General features: G+C 37.2%; 1 protein-coding gene across 2 annotated transcripts in view; it reads right to left on the reverse strand.

Moving 5' to 3' along the window:
• Positions 1-27672, reverse strand: part of FGD6 (FYVE, RhoGEF and PH domain containing 6) — a 111498-nt gene that overhangs the window by 63416 nt on the left and 20410 nt on the right. Inside the window, exon 3 of one of the 2 annotated variants that reach the window (XM_077845852.1) lies at positions 9440-9590. In XM_077845852.1, coding sequence (XP_077701978.1) covers positions 9440-9590 — 151 coding nt within the window. The remainder of the gene's footprint in view (positions 1-9439; positions 9591-27672) is intronic. The other variant, XM_077845853.1, reaches the window with a different exon arrangement.

The raw sequence follows: 27672 nt of genomic DNA on the forward strand, positions 1-27672 counted from the left end.
AGGGAAAAAATTGAGAGAAGCCGGCCCTTAATTTTGTCAATGGATTCTTAACAAAGTTGTCAAGGCACTTCAATGGAAGAAAGAATTGTCTGGTTGGTTTTTGTTCAATAAATGGTTCAAAATTGCTGGACCAATTAGATATCCATAAGTGAAAAGATGAATTTATAAGCTGACACCACATAACAAAAATTATTTAAAAATGTACCCTAGACTTTAAGAGCTAAAACTATAAAACTTCTAGAAGAAAACCTTTGTGACCCTGTATAGGATAACAGTTTTTAGATATGACATCAAAGGCATGATCCATAAAAGAAGAAAATATCGATAAACTAAACTTCATAAATTTAAAACTTATGCTTAAAAAGCCATGATAAAGAAAATAAAAGTCCCAGGTGGTAAAAAAAAAAAAAAAAAAAAAAAAAAAAAAAAAAATCATAAACATGGTTCTGTGTCCAGTATATGTAAGTTTGTGAACTGACATTTCATTAAATATTTAAGAATAGCCAATAACTTTATGAAAAGATGCTCAGTATAATCAGTCACCAGGGAAATGCACATTAAAACCACAGTGGGATTCCAATTCATATCCATAGAATGGTAATAAAAAAAAATCAGAAAATAGTGGGGCACCTGGCTGACTCAGAAGAGCATGCAACTTTTGATCTTGGGGTTGTGAGTTTGAGATTACTAAATTACTAAAGTATTGGTTATTTTAAAAAATAAATAAGCTAAAAAAAATCAGAAAGTAGCAGGTGTTGGTGAGGATGTGGAGGAAACTTTATTGCTGCTGGAAATGGGAGCCTTTATTCATATATTGTGATTGGAGGTTTTAGACATCTTCTAATATCCTCAAAGACAGAATTTGTATTTCTTATCCTCCTTGTTATTCTGAGATCATTCCAAGAGGAAGGAGTGACTACCATCCTTACACTACCATTCAAAAATCTATAGTAACTGACCATCCATCATTTGATAGCAAAGTTAGTAGGAGAAAACAGCTCTACCCTCAGCCGATTCATTGCTCTACAGCTAAATTTGAAAACACTCCTTATCATTAGAACCCCAGGCCGCTCTTAAATTTCAGGTTCCCATTGAATTGTTGGAAATTCTGATCTGTAGGTCTGAGATGGGGCAGGAAAGTGGTTGTTAGAAGAGGAAATTAAGGATAAATTTTTGAAGAGCCCCAGCCTTCAAGAAGTGAATAAAGAGAACAGACCAAATACACAAATAACTATGAAATGTGCTGACCTCTTGAAGGAGGAAAAGATTTTAACAGGCAGCAGTGTGTAATTCAGGAAAAGATTCACAAAGAATAAAGCATCTGATGACCTTTGGTCATTCCTTAAGTCATCAAGTATCTGCATACTAGATACTACAGATAGCCACTCATCAAAGCCAGAAATCTGGACTCCTTTCTTCTCCGCCTTCTTTGATCACAACTGAGTCCTGTCTACTAATCCTTATGAATATTTCCTTAAAGTTTCATTGATTCATACCTCTCTCCTTTAATATTGCCTCCTTATTTCCTGTTTACCCTACTGCAAGAACCTAAGTAGTTTCCTTGGCTCTAGATTTTTTTTTTTTTTTTTTTTTTAATTCCACTGCAACCCAGTCTCTATACCGTCACAGAGTAACAGTCCTAAAATGTAAAGATAATCACTTTAATTCTCAGGTTGAAACACATTAGCAACTCCCTATCACCTATGGGCAACAAAGACTCAAGTTTCCTTTGCCATGTATCTGAGATACTTCTCAGGGTGTCTAGTTATCTTCTGCTCCCAGACACAATATACTCTCTACTCCAACCATAATGGCACCACCTTGCCAACTCCAAGTGTGCTCTGCCCTTGCATGTCTGTCCCTATAAGCCTTTCTGCTTTGACTTCCCTCCTCACTTCTCCCCTCCCCAAAAGTTTCTGCCTGTCAAATTCCAACTTATTCTTTAAGAGGGTGCTCAAGGGTTTTCTCCTTTATGAAGGTTGCCTTCATATTCTCTCCCTACCACTGCCACAGGACAAGTTATTCTTATTCATGTATGTACAGAACTTAATCCAGTGGATTGTTTATTTACTGACATGTTTAATTCCCCCTAGTTTAGGACCTTGTATCCTTCTGCACATAGCACAATACCTGGTCCACTGTGCAACTGATATGCATGAATGAGCAAATGTATATAAGGGTGGCTGTCATCTCAGAATCTAAGGACAGAGCACAGTGCTTTTGAATACGTATTGAGTTAGAACTGGAGGGTATTCTGCTAAGTGAAGTAAGTCAATCAGAGAAGGACAAACATGATTTAAATCATTCGGGGAATATAAAAACTAGTGAAAGGAATTAAAGGGGAAAGGAGAGAAAACGAGTGGGAAAAAATCAGAGAGGGTGACAGAATATGAGAGACTCCTAACTCTGGGAAATGAACAAGGGGTAGTGGAAAGGGAGGTGGGTGGGAGGATGGAGTGACTGGGTGACAGGCACTGAGGGGGGCACTTGACAGAATGACCACTGAGTGTTATACCATATGTTGGCAAATAGAACTCCAATAAAAAATATACAAAAAAAATTTAAAGAGATTTATTAGAAATATTTAAAAAATAATATGTATTGAGTAACATGAAAATATAATCTGAAACAAATTATTAGGTCATTATAGATATTTCATCATGTAAAAAAAAAAGGGTAAGGGGTTGGCCTAGATGATTAAAGGCCTTTTACAATTCTAAAATTCTAGGCATCTATGTATTCTTTTGTCTACTTTTTAAACTAGGAAAACTCTAGAGCTAAAGAGGGATAGTAACTATTAGAAAATGATCCAATGGATTACAACCATTTTCAAAATAGAAAGTCAAAGATAACTAAAAAACAGAACAAAGTAAAAAGTTCTGTATTATCTTCAACTTGTAAGAAGAATGACTTATTCTGACCCAAGTCAAACAATGATGGAAAAATACATCCCACTGTAAAACCTCGAGAGGCCGTATTTGGCATCTCAACTTTCCAGTTAATGACAGTCCTCACTTGAATTACATCGCATTTCAAAGCAGATTGCCTGTTAAATAACTGCATCTCCCAGAAGTACCCTGCTGTGGAAGCTGAAACATTAGCCACAATGAAATTACTTTGTGAAGATCATAAGTCAAACAAATTCCAAAACAGAACCTTTGATGTGAAACCCAGTTTTATGTTCTGATCTCTTGATAATAGCTCAGCTTTGTAAATTCTTAACGGTGTTCTCCTCTATTCACATTTGTTCACTATAAGTAAAATCCAGTGAAATTTATCCATTATTTTTTAATATAGAATTCTTTTTTTTTTCTCAAGATTTTATTTATTCATGAGAGACACAGAGAGAGGCAGAGACATTGGCAGAGGGAGAAGCAGGCTCCCTGTTGGGAGACCATTGTGGAACTCGATCCCGGGACCCCCCGGATCATGACCTGAGCCAAAGGCAGATACTCACTGAGCCACCCAGATGGCGCTAAATAGAATTCTTAAAAGGCCTCTGCTATGCTACTCAAGGGCTCTACTAAAAAAGCAAAAAAACTGAACAACCAGATCTGCCTTTCTCAGGCATCTTTATCATTAAATTATCCCCCAAATGAGGTTACACCATGATTAACCTAGAAAGGACAAAGTTTTCTTGGGTTTTCATCCTTTTCTTCATAGGGTATATATCATATTAGCTATTTTACAAAGAAAATTTGGAAAAGAAGGAGGTATAGAAGTCAATATACAGGAAAGTTGAACAGTGGTCTATATTCTAACTACAATGAAGGGGAATGAACAGATCTCATTTTCAAATAACCATTTATTAAGCACTGAAAGTAAAGACCCCAAAACATAAAACTAAAAACTTAGAACAGGAAAAAAATAGAGATTACCATGGCTATCTCTACTAGTAACTTGGGATAAGCCACAGAAACTGAATGATGTTGATGGAACACATTTGGGATGGTAGTGAATGGCATGTTTTTAAAGATTAAGTATAATATCTGTACCCACAGTACAAAGACAAGTGCAGGCACACAGATGTGGTATACAATGTTAACATTCTTCCCCTTCCTGGTAGCACTTTTACCTTTGCAAGACTATCTTTCTGAGCATCTGTTTGCTCTCCTTTCACAAAGGCAAAACAAGAGCCCAGTGGCACATATCCATTATTTTCTCCTACTGAGTCTGGATATACTTCATAAGGAAAACATTTCATACTATCAGTTTTGTGTTCATTATTATGTCCATGAAATCTGGCACACCTGTTTTGGATTGAATCACGGCCTCCAGAAGAAATTTTGGAGTCCTAATCCCTAGAGATCTCAGAATGTGATCTCTTTTGGAAATGGGATTGTTGAGATAAAATTAGTAAATTAAGATGAAGTCATATTGGACTAGGATGGGTCCCTAATCTTAATGGTGTCCTTACAGGAAGAGAAGAAGTACACACGCACGAAGGGGGCACACTGTGAAGATGGAGGCAGAGACTTATGTGCTGCAGCTATATGCCCAGGAACAGTGAGGATCGTAAGCAAGCCATTAGGAAGAATATTCTCTCTTGTAGGTTTCAGAGGGAGCATGGCCTTGCCACACCTTGATTTTGGATATCTGGGTTCCAGAACTTGAGACAATAAAATTCTATTGTTTTAAACCACCCAGTTAGTGATATTTTGTAACAGTAGCCCTAGGAAACTGATACAACCTATCACAAACACAATCCTAAAAGAATATTACAAATGCCTAATGTGTGCATAAACTTTCTTGACCTCAAAAGTGTTTTTACTGTAATTATTTGGTATGTTACAACTATATATCCTATATGATCCTTGGAATGACTCAGGAGATTACTGTCCCATTGTGTCACCTGAGAAACTAAGGGTCAAAGAAGTTATATAAAAAAAGGTCTCTTTCTATGTTTCTACTCCAAAGACCTGCTGGCTGATAGAACTACACCACAGGCATTACTCTGTACAATATTCCACTTAGCTTTACTATTTTCCCTTTAGCACAATTTTTAATTTTAATAGTTTTATTAGAATATTCACATTCCATAAAATGTATTTTTGCTCTTCTAAAACATAAAGTCAATAAAAATAAATAAATAAATAAATACATACATACATACATAAAGTCAGTGTTTTAGGGGGTTTTTTGGTAAAGATTTTATTTATTTGAGAGAGAGTGAGAGAGAGACTACAAATGGTGGGCAGGGGCAGAGGGAGAACCAGAACCCCCCATTGAGGGGATAGCATGTGGGGCTTGATCCCAGGACCCTGAGATCATGACCACCTGAGCCAAAGGCAGACGCTTAACAGCCTGAGCCACCCAGGCAGCCGAAGTCAATGGTTTTTAATATATTCAAGGTATGTAATCATCACTACAATCTAACTTTAGAACATTTTCATCACCCCAAAAGAAACCCCATGCCTTAGAAGTCACTCCCCAACCTCCCTTCTGTGTACCCCCTTGCAACCAATAATCAATCTACTTTCTATCTCTATGGATGTGCTTATGCTGAATATTTCATATAAATGGAATCATGTATTATGTGGTCTTTTGTGACTGACTTCTTCCACTTAGCCTATTTTTAAGGTTCATACAGGCTGTAGCATATACCAGCACAGTTTCTAATTGCTAAGTAAGATTCCATTGTGTGGATACACTACATTTATTTATACATTCATCTGTTGTTAGATCCATTTATCAGTTGATGGATCCATTTATCAGTTGATGGGTATTTGAGTTCCTGCCATTTTTTACTATAATGAATGCTGTGAACATTCTGCACAAAGATTTTGTCTGGACATATGTTTTTATTTCATGTGGGTGTACACCAAGGAGTAGAATTGCTGGGTTATAGGATAACTCTAAATATAATCTTCTGAGGAACTGACAGACTATTTTCCAAAAAAGTTTATATGTACCATTTCACCTTCTCACCAGCAATATACAGATTCCAATTTCTCCATATTCCTGGACATTTGTATACCTTCCTTGAAAAAAAAAAGTCTATTCAGATAGCCCATTTTAAAATTTCTTTTTTTTAATTGAGTTGTAAGAGTTCCTTATATACTCAGGATACAAGCCCTTTATCAGAGATGTTTGCCAATATTTTTTCCTCCTCTGTGGATTAACTTTTCATTTTCTTGATGACACTATGCAGTATAAAATTTTTTAATTTCGTTTTCCTCCCATCACTTATACTTTTGTTGCTGCATCAATGAAGCCTTTGCCTACCCAAAGTCATGAAGAGTCATTCCTATATTTTGTTCTAAAGGCTTTATAGTTTCAGCTCCTACATTTAGGTCTATGATCCACTTGAGTTAATTTTTGTGTATGGTAAAAGGAAGAGGTCTATTTTATTCTTTGGCATATGGATGTCCAGTAGTTCCAGCACGATTTATTAACCCCTTTATTTAACTACATATTTTGGCATACATTTTTTTTTGTTATTACTTGAAATCCATTGTGAAATGAGATTGGTATAAATAAACTAGTTGACTTAAAATTATTATTTGACCAAGGTCATATGTCTAGTAAGTGGCAGAGCTGTGACTGAACCACAGGTCTTAGGATGCCAAATTTCATGTTTTTGTGAGAACACAATATTACCTTTTATGTGAACATGTTTCGGATTTATTCATCAAAGATAGGAAAAGATACTTGAAACTATATTTCATTATACAAGGAATGACTGAACATACTTAAGGTTTTGCTTGCTTCTTTTTATATATGTCAATAAGAACAGTTAAAATCTGCTGAGCACTCAATTTGTGCCAGAAATGTTTTAAGTCCTCAGTGTGATCTTAATCATCATAACAATCTTAAAAAGCAAAAACAAGTGTCAAAAAAAAAAAAAGAAAGAAAGAAAGAAAGAAAAACAAGCATCTATCCTATTCCCTCCTGTTTTTACAGATGGAGAAACTAAGACACAAAGATAATAAGCACATTGCTCAAGACCACAGAGTTGGTAAGTGGTAAGAATCAGGCAATATGGCCCCAAAGATCATGATATTCTTCTTTTATTTTTTGATGATTTTATTTATTTGGGGGGGGGCATGCATAAGTGGGGATGGAGGGAGAAGAGTGGGAGGAGCAGACTCCCCACTGAGCAGGGAGCCTGACGTAGAGTCTGACACAGGGCTGGACCCCAGGACTCTGAGATCATGACCTGTGCAAAAGGCAGATGCTTAACTGACTGGGCCACCCAGGTATCCCAAGACCATGTTCTTCTTAACACTTTGAAAGCAAATTATTTTAAGAGAAAAGCATTTACCACGTTATGCTTAAACAGATCAGCAACCATCTAGAAAGGGACACTTAGCTCTTTTAATTATTGCCACTGCTGTCACAGCTAAAGAGGCAGTGAGGTCGTCAGGATGGCTAAAAACTCTAAAAGAGGGAAATTATCAATATGCTAGATTCAGGTATAAAAATACTAGATGTCCATGACTAACTGAAGAAGTAATCTCATTTTAAAAACAGAAAAATATTTAACAGTGATACTGCAGCAAGTGGCACAACTAAAGACAAAGCCCAACAATACAAATACCAAAAGGGAAAGGAAAGGCCCGTACAAACACAGAGGAAGGAACTCTGGAAGTCTCCAATGGCCACAAAACGAATGAGTCAACCAGGCAGTGTTGTGACAGGAAGTGCTGAGAAGATGTGTAACACCAAAGGGCTAGAGAGAAATCGTTCCTTTATACCATCAGTGAGACCCCTAGGAGAATGTGGACATCACTTTTGGTCACTATACTTAAAGAAGCATTGGGAGAAATCAGAAAGAGTTTGAACAAGAGAAACAAACAAACCCAAACAACGGGAAACAGTACTTGTTAGGAAAAGAACTTGCAGTTTAGCCAAGACAGTAAAGGTTCATTTAATTACTGCCTTTAGAGCGGAAGACCACTGGAAGCCTATTCCCCAAACCCTGAAGGCTTAGGCTTTTTCTGGTCATTTATTTCTGTCAGATATCACTTTCTTAGAGGCCTTTATCCTAAGTAGATTCCTCAGTTCCCAGCACATTGCTCTGTTTTATTAACTCCATAGCATGTAATAATCTGGAGTTCTCACTAGTCCCGTGAATATATGACCCCTCTTGTCCCATTAGGATGTAAGTTGTTCATAAGCAAAAACCTTGAACACTGCTTTATACCTACTTCATACTTTTTTCCATCTGGTATATATCTGGGAAATAGAATTTTACAAATACTTGTAGAATCTGTATCCATGAAGAAGCAACAAGGAAAATAAGCTTTCAAATCAGAGTAGAGAGTAGTAAAACACCAGACGAATTACTCAACAGTCAAAGTAAAACCCACACACCACTGAGGGATGCTGTGGGCCTTTAAGAACGGTCCCTCCTCTGTCTTAGGCATCTTACAAACTCATCTGACTTAAGACTAAACAACTTCTAGTGGTTACTCCCAACAATATGATTCAATACTTTATGGCATTAAGTCTTACAAGAAATAAGCAAATAATCATTGAGTTCTTACAATGTACTGAACAGTGTTCTAAGACTTTACGCATATCAAATCATTTAGTCCTCAACTAAGAGATAAATTCTATTCTTTTCTTCATAAAATGGGGGCACTTTAGCTCAAAGAGATTAAATAATTTGCCCACTCACCTAGCTCTTAGGTGGTAGAGCTGGGATTTAAATTCAAACAATTACACAATTTATACCATTCATTTAAGGCTGAAATAAATGTAAATAGAGCAAAAATACATTAAAGAGGAAACAACTGATGTTATGGCATAGAAGTTAGGTAATGTGGGTTTTCTCCTCTACAGTTTTATAGGCTTGCTATATGGATCCTTTCAAATTCTGTTTTGCTGTAAGATGTTCGAACACATCTTGGGGTTATTTTTTCCCTTGTAATGATGTCTTTATTAAAAAAAAGTAGTTATAATGAAGCATTCATGTCAAACTAGAGAAAATAAAATGAACTTCCAAGTACTAACGTATCTTTAATAATTATCAACATGTAGCCAATCTTATTGCAATGTATACTGAAAATACAAATACTGAATCACCTCAAAGGGAATCCTGTTGTGTTATTAATAGCAGTCTTTATTCTATCTCTAAAAAGATTTCATTAAGTCTGAAATGCATGTAATTCCTTTTTTTCAAGTAGAATTGTTAGCAATACAAGGAACAATCCTGAGAGGGTATTTTTGTTACCCAAAAGAAAACCAATGGACAGTGCCAAAAATAATTTCTCAAAATATTACTAAATATCTCTAAGTGATGTACCTTTAGAAATGTGACATCTTAGGTACTACATTATAGCAGGAACTAAATTTAAATTAGAAAATATTTTATAAATCTTAAGAAAAAACTAACTAGGAATTTTGTGCCTATCGTGCTAATAAATATTATTTCCAAATGTCACGAGAGACCAACAAACACACAAGTAGAAACAAATTAAATACCAACACATACCTGTTTGTCTCCTAGGTCAGGGTCCCCTTTACTAGAGTCAGAGCTGACATCGTCTTCATCAGAACTGTTGATGTCTTCTTCCTCATCTGAAGGAAGTTCACCAAGACCAAGACCAAGATCATTGTGTCCTTCCTGGGATGCTCCAGAACTGCTTCAGTGAAAGTTATCCACATTAGTCACCTTAAATAACAAGAACACTACCAAAAAACCACACAGGACAAACCATGTTATTCCTGTGATGTAAGTAAGGTATACCTAATGGATATAAACACAGGGATGGAAATATCCAGACCAACCAAACTTCCCCTTTTCTTTCACTATCTCAGGTGTTAAAAACTCAAATTCATTTTTGGTTTAAAATAAACATCTTGGGGGCAGCCCAGGTGGTTCAGCAGTTTAGTGCCACCTTCAGCCCAGAGCGTGATCCTGGAGACCTGGGATCGAGTCCCGCGTCAGGTTCCCTGCATGGAGCCTGCTTCTCCCTCTGCCTGTGTCTCTGCCTGTCTCTCTCTCTCTCTCTCTGTCTCTCATGTATAGATAAATAAAATCTTTAAAAATAATAATAATAATAAATAAATAAACAAACATCTTGGAAAGCATGTATTTTCATAATAGGAAGGTGGGTGTGAGAAGCAAGTTTTCCAGCTGCCCTAATCCTATACTTCCAAATCTACTTGAAAAGAACAGGTCTCTGCTCATATAAATCATGGAGCCTCACAGGATTTGGCTGGGTTACCACAAAAGGGGCACTCACTAGCTACACAGGAACATTAGAAGCAGTGGTGTTTCCCTGGGTTTCAGTGTTTCTTTTTTTAAAAGCAATTAACCAATCTATCAGAATTGGGAGGTAATGATGGTGAACACAATAAGCAATGCATGTGCTACTGTAAACATGTGCCCAACCACCCTGATTGTCACCAATTCCTTTTAGGTAACCACCTCATAAGACATGGGAAAGGACAAGGATGTTAAAAATTCTTGGGCTCTGATCCAGACCTGTTGAATCAAAAAGTCTAGGGTTGCAGGGCCCTGAGAGGATACATGTTGGAAGTCTGAAAATCACTGTACCAGGCCATTTACCAACTCTGCCTCACCAGCCTGACACTGTCAACATTTCCCACTTTCTACTGAAACAGAGCTCTTGAATCTAACAGTCATTGTTACAATCCCAGTTTGGGGTAGGGGGAATTCCACAGCAAAGTTCCCCAGGAAGACAACAGAAATAATTCTAACTTTGGTTGTAAAGACTCAGGAACAAATTAACTGTAGCAACTGCTTTCCTGCCTGCAGTCTACAAGAATATCGCAGAATAGAAGAGTCAGTAAAAGATGCACAGAAAAGAAAATCATCAGGGGAAACACTCAGAATAAAGAGATAGTTGTATTTCACCCTCACAGGTCCCTCACAGGTCAGGGGCAGGTCCACTCAACTGCCAAGGTTTCCACCAGTTATGAAAATTTCTAACAGGAACTTTAAAAGCTAAAGATGAATTTTCTGCCAGTTCCTGATTACACATTATAGGATACAGACTAGCCTCACATGCCATTCCTGGAACTCATCTCTTACAGAAATCAGTTGGATGAAGGCAGAATGCCAAAAGGAACACCTCCCTCTGCCAAAGACAGGGGTTCCTTATTATTCAGTAGCTGGAGGGCCTGGGGAATCATATCGCAGCCTCAATTAAGTGGGTGCACACCTTATCATAGCTCCATGACACGGAGGAGACTCACTCCCCAGGGAGGAGTTGGGAGTGGAGAGCGGAAGCTTCCTAGTCAGATCACTGGCAAGATTCACTGTCGCTGGGTGCACAGACAGGAGCCCAACCCAGTTGGGTAATTAGTTGATTTAAGTTAAGTTAGCAAGAGTAAATAAAGCTAACAGGATGTAGAGACTGCAGGGTACATTCATATAAATAAAAGAAAACATACCTTAACACTTGTTTTTATCTTCTTTATCTCTTTACATCCTCTAAAACCCTGCTACTCAAGACACATTCAATCTATGAGCTGCTTCAGCAGCACCAGGAAGCTTTTTAGAAAAACAGAACTTCAGGCCTCACCCTGCTGCACTGAATCACAACCTGGTTATAAACAAAAATCCAAGTAATTGTGGTTTTTTCACTCCGTGCACTCTTAGACTCAACAGTATAACAATTTTGAATAATCAGCAACAAAGCTTGTAGCACCTGCAAAGAAATTAGGTTTATTTTGTCTGAGAGAGAGCTGAGAGGCGTTTCTTGGTCCAACATTTAGAAAGCCATTATTAAGGAGATGGTAAGCAGCTAGCTGCCACAACCATTAGGGGTACAATTATTTACAAAAGTTAACATTTAATAACAAGAAGAAAAAAAGCTTTAAATATTAAAAGGACATGGATCAAAACATAACAGCCACAAAATACTGGGAGATTTTAGGTCTGAAAATTGCCTTCCTACAGAAAACCTCCCCTGGCCACCCCCTCCCTATCCCACATTAATATACTTACCTCTTCTAAATCCCACACCATCTTACTCAACCGCACATGGTGATATATTTATTTCCCTCACTAAAACATAAACTCCTAAGAACAAATAAATGGTCTTTTTCAGTTGAATCGGAAGCATACTGCTTAACATTTAATAGGCCCTCAGTAAATTTTTACTGAATAAACAAAAATTATATTAGAAAGCAAAGGCTGTTAAATCTCAGAGGTTCAGACGCTAAGTATTTTTGGTGGTGGTGATCACAAAGATTTGAAGAGGGGGAATACTACAATAGTGTATGGTTTAAAAGGGAAACACCATCCTAGGCATCATAATCAATGGTGTGGAAGTGGGAATGTTTGTATTTAGGAAATAAAAAGAACATTTTGGAGACACTAGGGTGGCTCAGCAGTTGAGCATCTGCCTTTGGCTCAGGACGTGATCCTGGAGTTCCAGGATCGAGTCCCACATCGGGCTCCTACATGAAGCCTGCCTCTCCATCTGCCTATGTCTCTGTCTCTCTCTGTGTCTCTCATGAATAAATAAATAAAATATTTTTTAAAAATAAAATAAAATTAAAAGAACATTTTGGCTGCAGCACAATCTCCTATACATAATTAATTGGGGGGGGGGGGGAGCTTGGAGAGGATGACAGGTGCCAAACAACAAAAGAGTCCATATTCATCTTGTAGGCCTTCAATAAGAACTCTCAAATCTTCCAGTAAACCTCAAAGATTTCCTCATTAGAACTCCAACTGGAGGGGTACCTGGGTGACTCAGTGGTTGAGCATCTGCCTTTGGCTCAGGTCATAGGCCAGGGTCCTGGGACTTGATCCCAGTCTCCCAGATGCAGAACTGGATCCCAGGACCCTGGGATCATGACCTGAGCCAAAGGCAGATACTCAACCACTGAGCCACCAGGTGCCCAAATAAACAAAACCTTAAAAAAAAAAATAAAAACATGGGCAGCCCGGGTGGCTCAGGGGTTTAGCGCCGCCTTCAGCCCAGGGTGTGATCCTGGAAAACAGGGATCAAGTCCCACATCGGGCTCCCTGCATGGAGTCTGCTTCCCCCTCTCCCTGTGTCTCTTCCTCCCTCTCTCTCTCTCTGTGTCTCTCATGAAAAAATAAAAATAAAATCTTTAAAAATAAATAGATAAAAAATTAAAACAAAAAAAACCTCCAACTCAAATATCATTACCATATTTCTCTCATACCAATTCAAGAAGAAAACAATACCTCTTCCATCAATCCAGCCCTTGTAGGCACAGCCTCTGCCCCACTCCCCCCACCCAACCAGATGCTCACTAATTAGCATCAGTGAGCTCCTCTTAATGATCTCAAAAGATTGAACTGGAATGAAAGGAGCTCCCCAAACATCTGGATGGTAAATACTGGAGACCACTTATGATTTCTGAAGCATAAAAGGGAGGAAAATGAGCAAACTGGATTCTAAGGAGACTAATCTTGTAACCCAAAGTCAGTGAACTAACTGTGGGCCAAATGGAGCTGGGCACAGTGAAAGAAGTGGAAGGAGGTCTAAGAAGTAATTTCAACAGTGCAGACAGCCTAAATGAGGTTGGCTACATGAGGAATTAAGAAGAAGGGTTGGATCTAAGAGTTAAAAAAAAAATCAACAGGGCTATGGTAAAGAGGGAGGGGAAAAACTTGAGTCTTCCTTCAAGAATTCATGAACAGTCACTAGCAAAATGAGGGAAACATCACAATTGAAATAGAAACATATTAACAAGGGATATGATTTTATTTTTTAAAGGAATATGATTTTAAAGGAAAGATAATGAATGGGTTTAGCAGCAAAATCAGGAAAGATGGCAGCCAGTATCCACATTTACATGTTCATTTCTACGTGATCAAAAAGAAAAATTATTGATTAATCTATTTTCCCATGTAATCCTTAACAGCTTTTAAATCTATAGATCTTTCATAATGAAATATTCCTTACCAACTCCTTACCAATGCCAGCCATTAAATTAGGGGCTCTTCTATTCTTTACATTTCCTTCCCAAGTGTCAAAAGATAATGTCTTAACACTGTCAGCTTTGTGGGCTAAAGGAACAGAACATAGTGTTTCCTCCATACTTTCCTGCCTGGCTATTTCATAATTTGATAATCAAGGTAAAGGAAAGTAAGCTGCAACCACAACCAACACAAGGTCAGGTCTGGGCTCTACCTCCCCAGGCCATCCTTTTCAAGTGAGAATTGTTTCTGGATGGAGTAAGGACAGAGAAGAGTAACACCAGAAGCAAATTCCCACTGATTAGGCAGCTGTTCTTCGGTTCCACATGTCAAGGATCTACACATTTGGACTGATTATTTAATACCATCATTTTTTTAAAATTACTTATTTTTTGTTTATGTTATTTACAATATAGGGACAATACATCCTCCACTGGGAGTACGTCAAATTTCTCATTCAGAAGGAATTGTCTTTTTAAAAATACTAATTTAATTGATTACCCCTGAATTTTCAGGAACGTGAAATCTGTACAACATTGAACCAGACATTACTACCAAAATACTCTTGTGAACCTCCATTAAGCTGAAAATGCCAGCAAAGGGAGGGGAGAAGGACAAGGATAGCAGAGGAAGGAAAAGGAGAAGCAGAGTTAGCTGAAGAACACTTTGAAAGCACTGAATTCTGTCCTCTGTTGTTGATGAATCCAGTTATCTTTTTCCTCTCTTGCCTGCAATTTTATTCTGAGACCCTTAAACAAAGAATGTTCCACATAATTCCTCTCAAACTTGAAGGAAAAAAGTTTATTCCAACATCCTCAGCTTCAAAGTTTCTTTCTCACTTTTAAGTCACAACGTGTAAATCTGAACTGTCATCTTTCTCTTCCTCTTCCTTCTACGCCTGGATCAAACTGAACAGAACCTGTTAGTCCTCAGGATGTTGTTATAGTTCTTTTACAAATGCTGTCTCATTATGACTTGGTGATTAGGTGTTTTTTTTGGCTGCTTTCATATTTATTGCAGAATGAATGGAAAAAACTACTGGTGAGCACTTAAGGATGAACATTATATAGAAAAGTCAGCAAAAATTTTTTTTCATAAGTTATGTATTATATGCCAACTACATAATATTGGTTCACGATTTTCACTAGAAAAGTGTTTCTATTTAGTGTATATACCTTTATAGGTATATACGTTTATAGGGTATAGGTTTATACATTAGTTTTTAAATATACATTTAGTTTTACTCTGGTACTTCAGCTCCTTTATTGAATTTCAGGTTGAGAATCATGAATCAAATCCATTAAAGAAGGAATTTTTTTAAAGATTTTATTTATTTATTTATTCATGAGACACAGAGAGAGGCAGAGACATAGGCAGAAGGAGAAGCGGGCTCCCTGTGGGGGGCCTGACACGGGACTGATCCCAGGGCCCCAGGATCATGCCCTGAGTCAAAGGCAGACATTCAACCACTGAGCCACCCAGGCATCCCCATAGAAAAAGGATTTAAAACCAATCTTATTCTTGTTTCCAGGTCCTCTTTTTAATTACAGTTTTTGGATAATTTTCCACCCAGATGACTTTGCTGGGAACTACCCCTAAAATAAGTAAGTAACCTCTCTACTACTTTTAGGAAACATGGCATGACTGTGAAATAGGTACATATGCCCACTTTCATCCTCAAATAAAGCCAGATTCATGTACTTGTGGCATGTTTTTAGGTTTTCCAAACATATGATCTTGAACAATTATTTTAAGTACGTGCAGAGCCAGGCTGACAGAACATAAAAGCCAAAAGATAACAGAGCCTGAAGCAAACTTATCTGACCTGAACAAAAATCAGGTTCTTCAAGTGTGACCCCTATGTGCTATCATGTGATAGGTATTTTCTATTACTAACTGCTTTGACTAAAAAGAAACTTCAGTGATTGAATAACATGTAAGGCTGTGGACGGATGGTATTCTTACTACCGTAATAAGTAATAATAGTGAAAATCCTTCCCTTTTAAGAAAGGTAGTTTATTAGTTTATTTTTTAAATATACATTAATTTTTAATCTCTTGAGAAGTTAAGAGAAACTTTAATTTTAAAAATTAATGATATTATTGTCTTGATTTTAGTAAAAATATATATATAATATATAGCATATTAACTTCTTTGAGTTAAACACTTTGATTAATAAAACACAAAATACAAATGAATAAAATCACTGCAATAAGGGATAGGATAGCAGGAGTTTGTTACCAAAAAAAGAAAAGGAAGTGAAAAGAAACTTGCAACATAAAATAGACACAATTAAGTGTTTCATTCTTTGGTTGGTGAATTTTAGAGGTGTTAACAACCAAACCTTTTAAAAATAGCAAGCTGGGATTCTATAGCTTCAGGAAAAGGAACCACAGAGAAATACTCAGCTTCCCTGAAATATAAGCTGGGTGTTTAAAAGTTTAAAAGTGAAAAAAAAAAAAAAGTTTAAAAGTGGAGACACTGTCAGGATGGAATGTAAAAAGTTTAAAAGTGGAGACACTGTCAGGATGGAATACCAGGCTTCAGTGACGGACACCCACTTCAATTTCTAGGGTGATCCTTAACTTTTAAAATACCATTCTCATTCTCTTCCCCCAGAAATGCATTTGTTACTAGGATTACCTAAATGATTAAAAACAAAATCAAAGGTTGGTACCTTGAGGCTGTTGTTTAAAATAGTCATTGCAGGATGACAGTTTAAAAAACAAATGCAAAATGGGGCACCTGGGTGGCTCAGTGGTTGAGCATCTGCCTTTGGCTCAGGGCATGATCCTGGGATCCTCAGATGGAGTCCAGCATTAGGTTCCTCACAAGGAGCCTGCTTCTGCCTCTGAATATGTCTCTGCTTCTCTGTGTGTGTGTCTCTCATGAATAAATAAATAAATAAAATCTTTTAAAAATATATTTTTAAAAATGCAAAAAATAAATAAATAAATAAACCTGACACATAATGTTGAGAGGGAGGCAAAAAGCCTTTGTATTATTTATATGAATTATTAAAACACAAAACTATACCCTAAAAAAGAAAAAAAAAGGAATTCAAAATTCCTTAAGAGAACCTACTCAGATGTTCACACCTGTTTTATACTTAAGTAGCTTTTTAGAGTCAGGAAGGTTTAACTACAAAGAAACAGTACTAAAAAGAGTTTGCATCAAAGGCCATTAATATGGAGACTGGTTAAATAAGCTGGGACACATCCATACAATGAATTTCTAAACAGCTGTTTAAGAAATGAGGTAGATCTATGCACAATGATATAGACTGTTCTCCAAGAATTTGGCTGGGTTTAAAAGAAATCAAGGCATGGAACAGTGTGCATCTATTTGCGTAAAAAAGCAAAAGAACACATATACACAGAAAAACATATATACAAAACAAAAAACACGTTTTTGCATATACAGAAACACACATTTTTATGTGTGTATGTATATATTGTTTGTATATAATTGTACACACACACCCAGAAATACAAATATACCAGTAGATATCTCTGTAAAGATTCAAAAGAAACTGATAACAATGTTTGCTTCTGGGACTAAGGTAAGGTCTGAGTTAAGAGAGACTTCACAATTTACCTTTTGGTGTTTTTTTAAAAACATTTTTAATATGTATATTATTACTTTTTCAAAGACAACACAACAAACCCAGAGACTTTGGAAAGTTTTAGAAAGATGATTCAAAGCACCAACTCTTTAGGTACTGCTTAGTTCTTCCCAGAGTGATAAGTAAAAAAAAAAAAAAAACAAGAACTAATTTTTATGTGAGAAAGGTATACAGATTGCTTTCCTTTACAACCTGTAGGGGTTTATTCGGGGAAAATTATTAGCATGCCTCCTGATAATAGATTGGAGGAATGAGCTTCCGGCCAGCCAGCTGATGGCTTTAAAAAGAAAAAAAGAGGGGCACCTGAGTGGCTCAATTGGTTGGGCATCTGACTCTTGATTTCAGCTCAGGTTATGGTCTCAGGGTCCTGGGATTGAGCCCCACGCTGGGCTCTGTGCTCAGCAGGGAGTCTGGATATTCTCTCTCTCTCTCTCTCCCTGCCCCTCTCCCTACTTCTCCACACACACCCCCCCACACACACACACACGTGCATGCTCTCTCTCAAATAAATAAAGAAATCTTTTAACAATCAAAAAAGAAAAAGAGGTTGTAAAAGGATTCTTCAACATTCTACGGGGGCCAGAGTAACCACACAACTTGCTGCCTATTTCACAGTGAACAGTACCATATACTATTAGACATCTCCCACAGCATTCTGGGGTGTGGAGAATTCCTGGCCTCTAAGTAAGGACAATCATGTCCTGCAGTGTTCCAGGTACAATCCCAGTGAGACAAGAGGAGCCTAAGGCTGATCACAGTCCAGCAGACACTCTTGTCCCTCTGGCTTAGCTGGAAGGCATCTGGTTCAAGCATGAGCTGCTCCCAGCTAGAGAGGAATAGATTGTTATAAAAATATCTCCTGAAATAAGCACTAGCTAAAATAAATACCAAACACTGAATTACCAGCAATTTTGCTTTCTTAAAATTTGGAGGGGTTTGAGAATGATTCCTTGAAATACTCTTCAAGAAGAAATGTGCACAGAAATCTTTTTCTTAATACAAATAAAAAAGCATTCTATTGAGCTTAGAATTGCCTCTAATAAAATATAGCAGGATGCCAATCCAGTTTTGTCATTACAGCAAGATGGTGTTTATTTGTGGAAAAATAAAAATTTTTAAGTCAATTTAGAGTTGATCCAATATACTCTCTTCCCTTTACCTACTCATTATGTAATATGTAACTCATTAGTATCACACCAAATAAAGGACACTAGAAATAATGAGGTTGGGATGGCTACACGAGGGTGCTTCACATTTAGACACATACAGGCACACACACATACAGATGCTGCATATTTAGATATTTACACACATAAATTTATACACATATTTTCATATTTTTTATAATATTTAAAATACATAAAACTGCTATGCCATTTATCTCAATAAATATTGAGGACTTATATATCATATTATTTTAGGGGCTGGATGAAGATAATCTAATAGAATTAATGTTCAAACTGTAAATTTTATCGGTTGCTCCCCTTTTTACCTGCTGAGTGGAACCTTCCTAAACAGATAGAGGCAGAAGGAACTGGAATATCCACAAATAATTAGCATAAAGGCAGGGAGTATTTTCTAAAATGAATACAACCAGAAGTTAGTGCATGCTAAGTGTTATTAAAGGCAGTGCACAGACACTAAGGCTAGAGAACCAGAAAAATAAACACTCCATGCAGGCTGGGGCAGTCAGAGGTTTGAGGTACAGGCACTTGAAAGAAGAGTCCAGTGAATGAAGAGGAGCACAGGCATCCTAAGTAGAAGAGGACTGAAGGGAAATGGTATGAGCAAAGGCTTGGAGGTCAGAATGGAAGTGTTGTGGAGGGTGATAGGGGCAAGGCGGTGGCGAGGATTTCTGCGTGATGAGAAGTTAGAGGTCTACCAAGTTAGAGAGAGACCCCCTTCTCTTGGCAGGCAGCCACAGCAGAAAAGGCAATCATCCATCCACGATGGGAATTGGGGATCCAAACTCAACACCTTTCCTTGGCCTTGCCAGGTTCTAACACCAGAGTCGGGAACCTAGTGGGAGAGCTGGGTCAGGGGAGTAAGACTGGTTGATGAGAACGTAAAGATAACACCTCATCTTCTATCTTATTAAACAGGGTGACCTTGTGTTTTTGTATCAATTGTACATGCCACACTGCTTACGCTAATTTCTTTTCCTCATAATCTGAGCAGCCACTGAAAAGGTGGTGAGACTTTTGGAAAATATGATCATTCCCTCTGCCCATGCTATGCTCTTGATTGCGAGTTGGTACGAAACTACTATTGTATAACACCTATTGTGTTCTGCCTTTCCATCTATGGAAAACCAAGAGGACACCAAATGGTCTAACGACCAGCTGCCCTTCCTGCTCTGTTCCCTCAGGTAGGGTGCCCTATCCAAATAACTTTCTGTATTATAGGGACAATTCCGGCTACATTTGGGTAGAGAATTTTAGTTCCTTGCCAACACATGCAATTATTCAAACCAGTCAATCACATCCTCCCATGGGAACCAAAGGTCACCCCCAACCCTGATACTGGCTTCCATAGCCCCTGATGACTCACTGTTCCCAATGCAATCCCAGTGTGGCCCTGTGTGGCAATGTTATGTCCTCCTCCCCTAGGCTGTATATGTGACCAATAAACTGCTATTAATCTCATCTGTCTAGTATCATGCACTTGGCAATCCCTATAACCCAAGGGCAGGAATCCCTTGCTCGCCAACAGGGTGAATAGGAAATAATAAGAACATCATTAATTAAATCATTTATTATATTGCAAATTAATTTAAATATTAAACTATATATTTATTTTTAAATTACATATAAATTGTAAGTTAACTAAATATTATTATTTTAAATAATTATTAATTTAAAATAATTAAAACCACCAAAGAGGGTGCCATTTTCCAGGATTTTTAAGTACAAAGCAGGTACACTAGTAGTTTCTAATAGAATTATCCCGATGAATCCCCTTGAAGGGTATATCAAGTTAGCTTCCTATACACCTAATTATATTTTGCAGATACATCCAAAGTCTGCTGTAATAAACTTATGCTATTTTCAAGTTATAGAAATATGATATATTCCATGTTATAGAATATTAAGTGTTACATTAAGTACAGACCCTAGTAAATAAAATAGTAGAGAATTACAAGAAACCAGTAGTTAAACTCAAAGGACATCTGCCTTCCATCCCAGATCTTATTTTAGCCAGGCCTATTCAAATGTCCCCTTTTTCTAACAGGAACTACAACGTGTAATTGGGATTTCCCACTGCCATGGGGAAAAGGATAGTAGGCTTCTTGTGAATCCATTAGTAGCTGAGATGGGGAGGTTAAATTGTCACTCATGAATACATCAGTTCACTTTCTTATTTAAAACTATAACTATACATGAACAATTCTACTTATCATCTGTCTTCCTCAGGTACTATCCACAAAAGAACTGTCCTAAAAGTCTACCAGGCTATCTATGAATCATCAGTAATCCAAGAGACCTACGTGGAAACCATTTCTTTCTCAGAGCATGGGGACACAGGTCTATTGTTTCAAGATTGAGAGGCTGTAGAGGACAAAAGGACATGGGTTTTCTTCCTCCACTCTTATTCCCATGCATCCTTGAATCTTTTCACTGGTTACATTATTAACTAGTTCTGTGTTTATTTTTAGCTTTCTTGAGTGGGAAACCAAGAAACATCTTAACATTCTAACAAACTTGTGTAGCATCTTTGAAAGCTAGAGCCAGGACAAATGGAAGAGAAGTAAAAATAAACATGTATTTAAGAAGTGAGATACAAAGATTCACTTTAGACAGGATCAGAAGCATTTCATTACACTTTCATACATCTCTAGGAGCAGAGAGAAAGAAGGCAGTAGCAAAGAGAAGAAAAAACACCTAAACCTAAGACAGACTTGCATTTGAATCTAAACTCTACTTTTACCTGGCTGTGTGTAATGGCTGGCTCTTCAGGCTCTTTAATTTTATGTTTCTCTAAACTATAAAATTGAGATAATGCCACCAGCTATGAAGATTAAATGAGATAATGTACACTTGTCTGGTACATGCAATAGGCAGGAAATAAAGACAAATTTTTAAAAAGCAAACATGAGAACAACAACAACTTAGTCCATTAAATAAGTGGAATGAATGGCAAGAGGAACTGGAAGGTTTTGTTCTTGTTCACCAGTGATCACCCCAAAATTTAGTATGATACCTGATCTATTTCCTGCATGCATGAATTAATAAATTAGTGGCCTTTATCCTAATATCTCACACAATAATAGTATAGTATGCATAGACAAGTCTAGTCTGCCTCTTCTTTTTATAAGGCCCAAGAGCCAAGAATGGCTTTTACATTTTAAATTGTGGTAAAAAATCAAGAATAATATTTTGTGACATGTGGAAATTACATAAAACTCAAATTTCAGTGTCTACAAATAAAGTTTTATTGGATCACAGTCACACATTTGTTTTTGGACTGTCTATAGCTGCTTTCACACTATATGCACAGAACAGAATAGTTGCAACAGAGATCACATGGCCTGTAAAGTCTAAAATATTTACCATTTGACCATTTAGGGAAAAAGTTTACTGACCCTCACTTTATTAGCTTACCCAGAGCACAGTATATCTGCTTTGGAGCAAAAAACTGTCTCTGTTTTAATCTGAACTCTGCCATTTACTATCTAAGTGAAACTGAATTATAAGCTCTTAACCTCAATTTGCCTCAGTTTCCTCATCCATAAAATAGGGATAATAATACTGTCTACCTGAAAGAGCTTTATGAAGATTAAATGAATTTATATGAATAATGTGTTAACAACAGTGCCTCGTCATAGAAAGCTCATTTGCTTGCATGCATGTTCTCTGTCCTCATACATTTAGTGTCATCTGTAATATTAAAAAAAAATTAGACACTTAAAAGTCTAGACTTGTATAAAAAATGACTTCAGAGAGAAGCTTCTGCATTATCAGTCATGTGAAACAGCTCATCATCAGTGTACACTGCTGAGTAAAGAACTCCTGCAATGAGATCATATGAGCCATGGTTTCACAGCAGGTCACCCTTGGTCTTGTTCTAAACGTTTAATTTCACTGTGTCTTTTTGGGAGCTTACTACCTGTACAGTAATATCCTGCAGCGCAGAATAATCACAATTTTACCCACATTACAGCACTGTCTCCTAATTCTGAAAGAATTTCGGTCACCAACTAAGTTAGAGGTGTCTCATTAGATCTCAAAATACTTTTAAAAGCACTTTTCTAAACACTAGCTTTAACCCTCTTTGGTAAATAAAAATTACAATGAACATACAGACTGAAAAGACAGCTCTGAAAGATACAAAAAGCACGTGTCATGCAATGAAGGTGCTGATTCTTTTGGTTATGTGAATTCTAATCTGCCATGTAAAGCAAAGTACCTGTATTTCTTTTCTAATTACAGATTTTCATCCTAAAGTTAAAGGAGTCTAGTGAACAGCACGTCACAACTCTGTCAAACCCTACTTTGAGCCACTAGCTAGCTAGCTAAAGGCACCAAAAAAGGAGAAGGAAGGAAGGAAGGAAGGAAGGAAGGAAGGAAGGAAGGAAGGAAGGAAGGAAGGGAGGGAGGGAGGGAGGGAGGGGAAGTTAAGATACCAGAAAATAGTAAGGAAAGAGGGAAAGAGGAAAGAAGCAAGGAGCAGGTAGTAAGACCAAGCGTGATGTGCTCCTCCATCTGTGATGTGTGTCCGCATTACCCTAGTGTTAGCAGTACACTGAGCTCCCGGTGTGTTAAGGGTTTGTGTAAGGCACGGAGGTGACACAAGAAGGAAGGCTTCCTGTCTAGGAGGAAACAGTGCTGACAGTCTCTGCTTTTCTCAAGTACCTCCAAGATAACAAAGGCCTCCTGGGAACAGAGATTAACTACTCGTAAACTTTCCATTTATTCTAAAACTTTCCATATTAAAAAGCAAAACAAACAAACAAAACCCCCAGAAAAACTCTTCCCTCAACTGGAATGGAGGGGGATAATGAAAGGGAAAGGAAGGAGGATTTTAGTTTTCACCTTTATGCACATTTAACTTTAAAAGAAAAAAAAAAAAAGAATTCTATGTAACTTTTATAATTAAGAAAATACATTAAAAAACGAAAATCCCAGGATCCCTGGGTGGCGCAGCGGTTTGGCGCCCGCCTTTGGCCCAGAGAGCGATCCTGGAGACCCAGGATCGAATCCCACGTCAGGCTCCCGGTGCATGGAGCCTGCTTCTCCCTCTGCCTATGTCTCTGTCTCTGTCTCTCTCTCTGTGACTATCATAAATAAATAAAAATTTAAAAAACATTAAAAAAAAAAAGAAAATCCCCATTCTCCTTCTCCCAAGTTTAATAACCTCAATTATTTCAAGCATCTCTCATAAACATTTTTTTTTTTTAATACTTGGGAAGAAAAGATCAAAGGTAAGGGGAAGGATGGGCTGGAGACAGTCCTCTCCATCTAAGCCTTCCATGAAATGTAAAAAAAAAGAAAAAGATCAGACCATGTTGACATGTAGATTATGGCAATAATTTTCAGTATACTTCCTGTACAGACTATAGGTGAACACACTTCTAACCCTCCAGACTGTGTACCACCTGTCAGGGAAAATGATAAATTCCCTATATGATAAACCCAAGTAAGAAAGAATGTTTTCACTTTAACCTCAGGTGAGTATGGCAAAATAGAAAGAAGCTACTGTGAACTCCAACACCTCTATACACAGTCACAGATTTTAACTCATGGAATCCACCCACAGGGCATTAGCAAAAAGGACAGAAGAAATATTTACTGGGGCCAAGATTTCAATGAGCACTAATCTACATAGTACAGAAGAGCATCTGAAAATACTTTGCTCCTTAAAGTGGGAAGAGCTCAATCAAAATTAAAGATGTTTAGAATTAGTACTATGGAGAATAGATCTAACAAGGCTACATTCAACGAACTGGCTAGGATCTCCACTTAGTCTACTACACAAAAGCATCAACAATCAAGAGGTAATCAAATAACCACTGGATATAAAAACATACGTAAACTAATTTTACCAACAAATAAATTCCTAAACCTATTAGAGCTAATATATTTGCTTATTTTCAGTGATTAAATTTTGCTCTATAAAGAGTTTATGGGGATCCCTGGGTGGTGCAGCGGTTTAGCGCCTGCCTTTGGCCCAGGGCGTGATCCTGGAGAGCCGGGATCGAATCCCACGTCGGGCTCCCAGTGCATGGAGCCTGCTTCTCCCTCTGCCTATGTCTCTGCCTCTCTCTCTCTCTGTGTCTGACTATCATAAATAAATAAAAATTTAAAAAAACTATAAAGAGTTTATATATTTTAATGAGACCAAAATTCATTTAATAGTCACAGAAAACTTTCACCCTTCACATCTTTATTTTATATTCTTTGCTAAAGCCTTAGTACCAATTTTCATTTTAAAAGTTCCCTTTATCCTTCTCCAAATATGGTACTCAGCATATACTTGATGTGTAGTTAAGAATCTGTGATCTAGTTTATAGCAGCAATGTCCACAATAGCCAAACTGTGGAAGGAGCCTCGGTGTCTATCAAAAGATGAATGGATAAAGAAGATGTGGTTTATGTATACAATGGAATATTACTCAGCCATTAGAAATGACAAATACCCACCATTTGCTTCAACGTGGATGGAACTGGAGGGTATTATGCTGAGTGAAATAAGTCAATTGGAGAAGGACAAACATTATATGGTCTCATTCATTTGGGGAATATAAATAATAGTGAAAGGGAATAGAAGGGAAGGGAGAAGAAATGGGTAGGAAATATCAGAAAGGGAGACAGAACATGAAGACTCCTAACTCTGGGAAATGAACTAGGGGTGGTGGAAGGGGAGGAGGGCGGGGGATGGGGGTGAATGGGTGACGGGCACTGAGGGGGGCACTTGACGGGATGAGCACTGGGTGTTATTCTGTATGTTGGCAAATTGAACACCAATAAAAAATAAATTTATTATTGAAAAAAAGAATCTGTGATCTAGAAATAGTATTTAATACATGAAAAGGAAACATGTAACCTATTAAATAATTTTCATGGGTTTTCTGTGCAAAATCACAAGCATATTCTATATTTTACTTGTTTTCCTAACAGCTACAACATGGGATTTTATCTGTTGTAATAGTGAGAATACTAAAAGATAAAGGAAAGAAGTTTTTTTTAAGTGAACATTTTTCTAAAAGACTTCATAACTTTTTAGTTAAGGTAAGACAATTTTTCCATCTGGATACTAAACTCCTCTAGATTGGCGTTCCTAATACACTTTATTTGCAGACAACAAAGAGTCTAAATATATTTCGGCAGACTAGATATCCAAATCCTAAAATAAAAATAAATTAAAAAAATAAATTAAAAAAAAACAAATCCTAAAATAATTATATAGATAATTCGCCCTATATAAGCACATTTTCAGTAACTAAATCATTGCAATCATTTCCATATATATATATAAAAACTGCACAAAGGCCTTCACCAGATTCTTGACTTTGGGGCATCTTAGTAAATTCTGGCTAACTCCAAAGGTACCTACAAACTGCTCAGAATTTTGTTTTAATTTGTTTTCTTACTACATGTAAGGTTACAGAGACAGGTCTTTCATTTAAGAAGAGTTTTATAAAATTACTTATTTATTTTTTTAGTAATATAATTGTATTTTCTGAATAACATATCAAATAGGTACCTTAAGATCTGTACTATTTTGAGAAACTGTCAAAAATTGCTTTTGATTGGCAGGGAATTTAGACCTATGGCTTCTTTCTGTAGGTTTGGTAAGAAGACCAATAGAATAAGGAGAATGGAATGTTTCTTGCTTAACAATTCCATAACATGGCAGGATGCTCACTATCTAATAAAGATACTCATACAAAGTCTTTTAGCTCAATTTCTCTTCTTCAAGGGAGCTCTGTTTAAGCAAATAGCGCTAATTCTCCAAGTCAGTGTAATTGCTTTCCAAAATTAACAGATGTTTCCGGTGCATTCTGGAAGCCTGGTCAGTGGGACACTGGTTTACTCAAAATGCAGCTGGATTCTGACCTCATACAAGTAAAAGCAACATATAACCTGATAACTATTTACTCAGATGTGACCACCTATTTTGTGCCAGGTATTTGCTGAGGCCAGGGACACAAAGATGCTTATACTCTCATAAAATTTATCCTTATATTTCTTATGTCTTATGTTCCTCTTTTTGGAAGAAGTGGTGGGGAAAGCTAACAAAGTGCTATGATAGAAAGGTGAGGTAGTGCTGTGCAAAAGCAGACCAAGAAAAGGGGTGACTAGTACTACTTGACATAACAATCAATACAGTAGATAGCAGCTATTAATTTTATTACACCATAAACAGGAAATGCTAGGCAATATGCTGTGGAATGGAGTAGCAACACAAGTATCCATAAACTTACCTCCTCATTTAGTCTTCCAATGAATATTTACTAAGTGCCTACTATGTGTCAGGCACTATTCTAGGCACTGGGGAGAAAGTACTATTAACAAAATTAAATGCCTCTCATTCATGCTGATTATATTTTAGTAGGAGAAACAGATGGGCAAATAAAAAACAGATACTATACCAATGAGAATAGAAAGTGTTAGAAAGGACAACAGAACTGTGTAAGTAGGACAAGTGGATGGGTTGAAGAGGTAGGAATATTTTCTTACCTTTTTTTTTTAATAAATATTTTATTTATTTAATCATGAGAGACACAAGAAAGAGAGAGGCAGAGACATAGGCAGAGGGAGAAGTAGGCTCTATGCAGGGAGCCCCATCAGGATTCGATCCCAGGACTCCAGGATCATGCCCCAGGCCGAAGGCAGGCACTTAACTGCTGAGACACCCAGGTGTCCCTTTCTTACCTTTCCTACACTGGAAGGGGGGATTTTTACTAAAGGTAACATCTGAGTTAGGTCTAGAAGGATGACGGATAACCTGTCTGGCGGGAAGGGTGTGTCAGGTTGTAGAACAAAGCTATAAGCAAAGTGCTTAGGAATGTTGGTCGGTCTCATACAGGTGGGCAAACTGATGAGATTAGAAAGGCCAACTGGGACAAGACCACAAAAAGTCTTATATTATAAGGCAAAGAGTTTGAATTTTAGTCTCTGGGGCATAGGGCATCAAATGATGCTGAATTACAAGATAATTCTTTAAAAACA

Source organism: Canis aureus, chromosome 13, assembly GCF_053574225.1.
Source record: "Canis aureus isolate CA01 chromosome 13, VMU_Caureus_v.1.0, whole genome shotgun sequence".
NCBI classification, from domain to species: domain Eukaryota; kingdom Metazoa; phylum Chordata; class Mammalia; order Carnivora; family Canidae; genus Canis; species Canis aureus.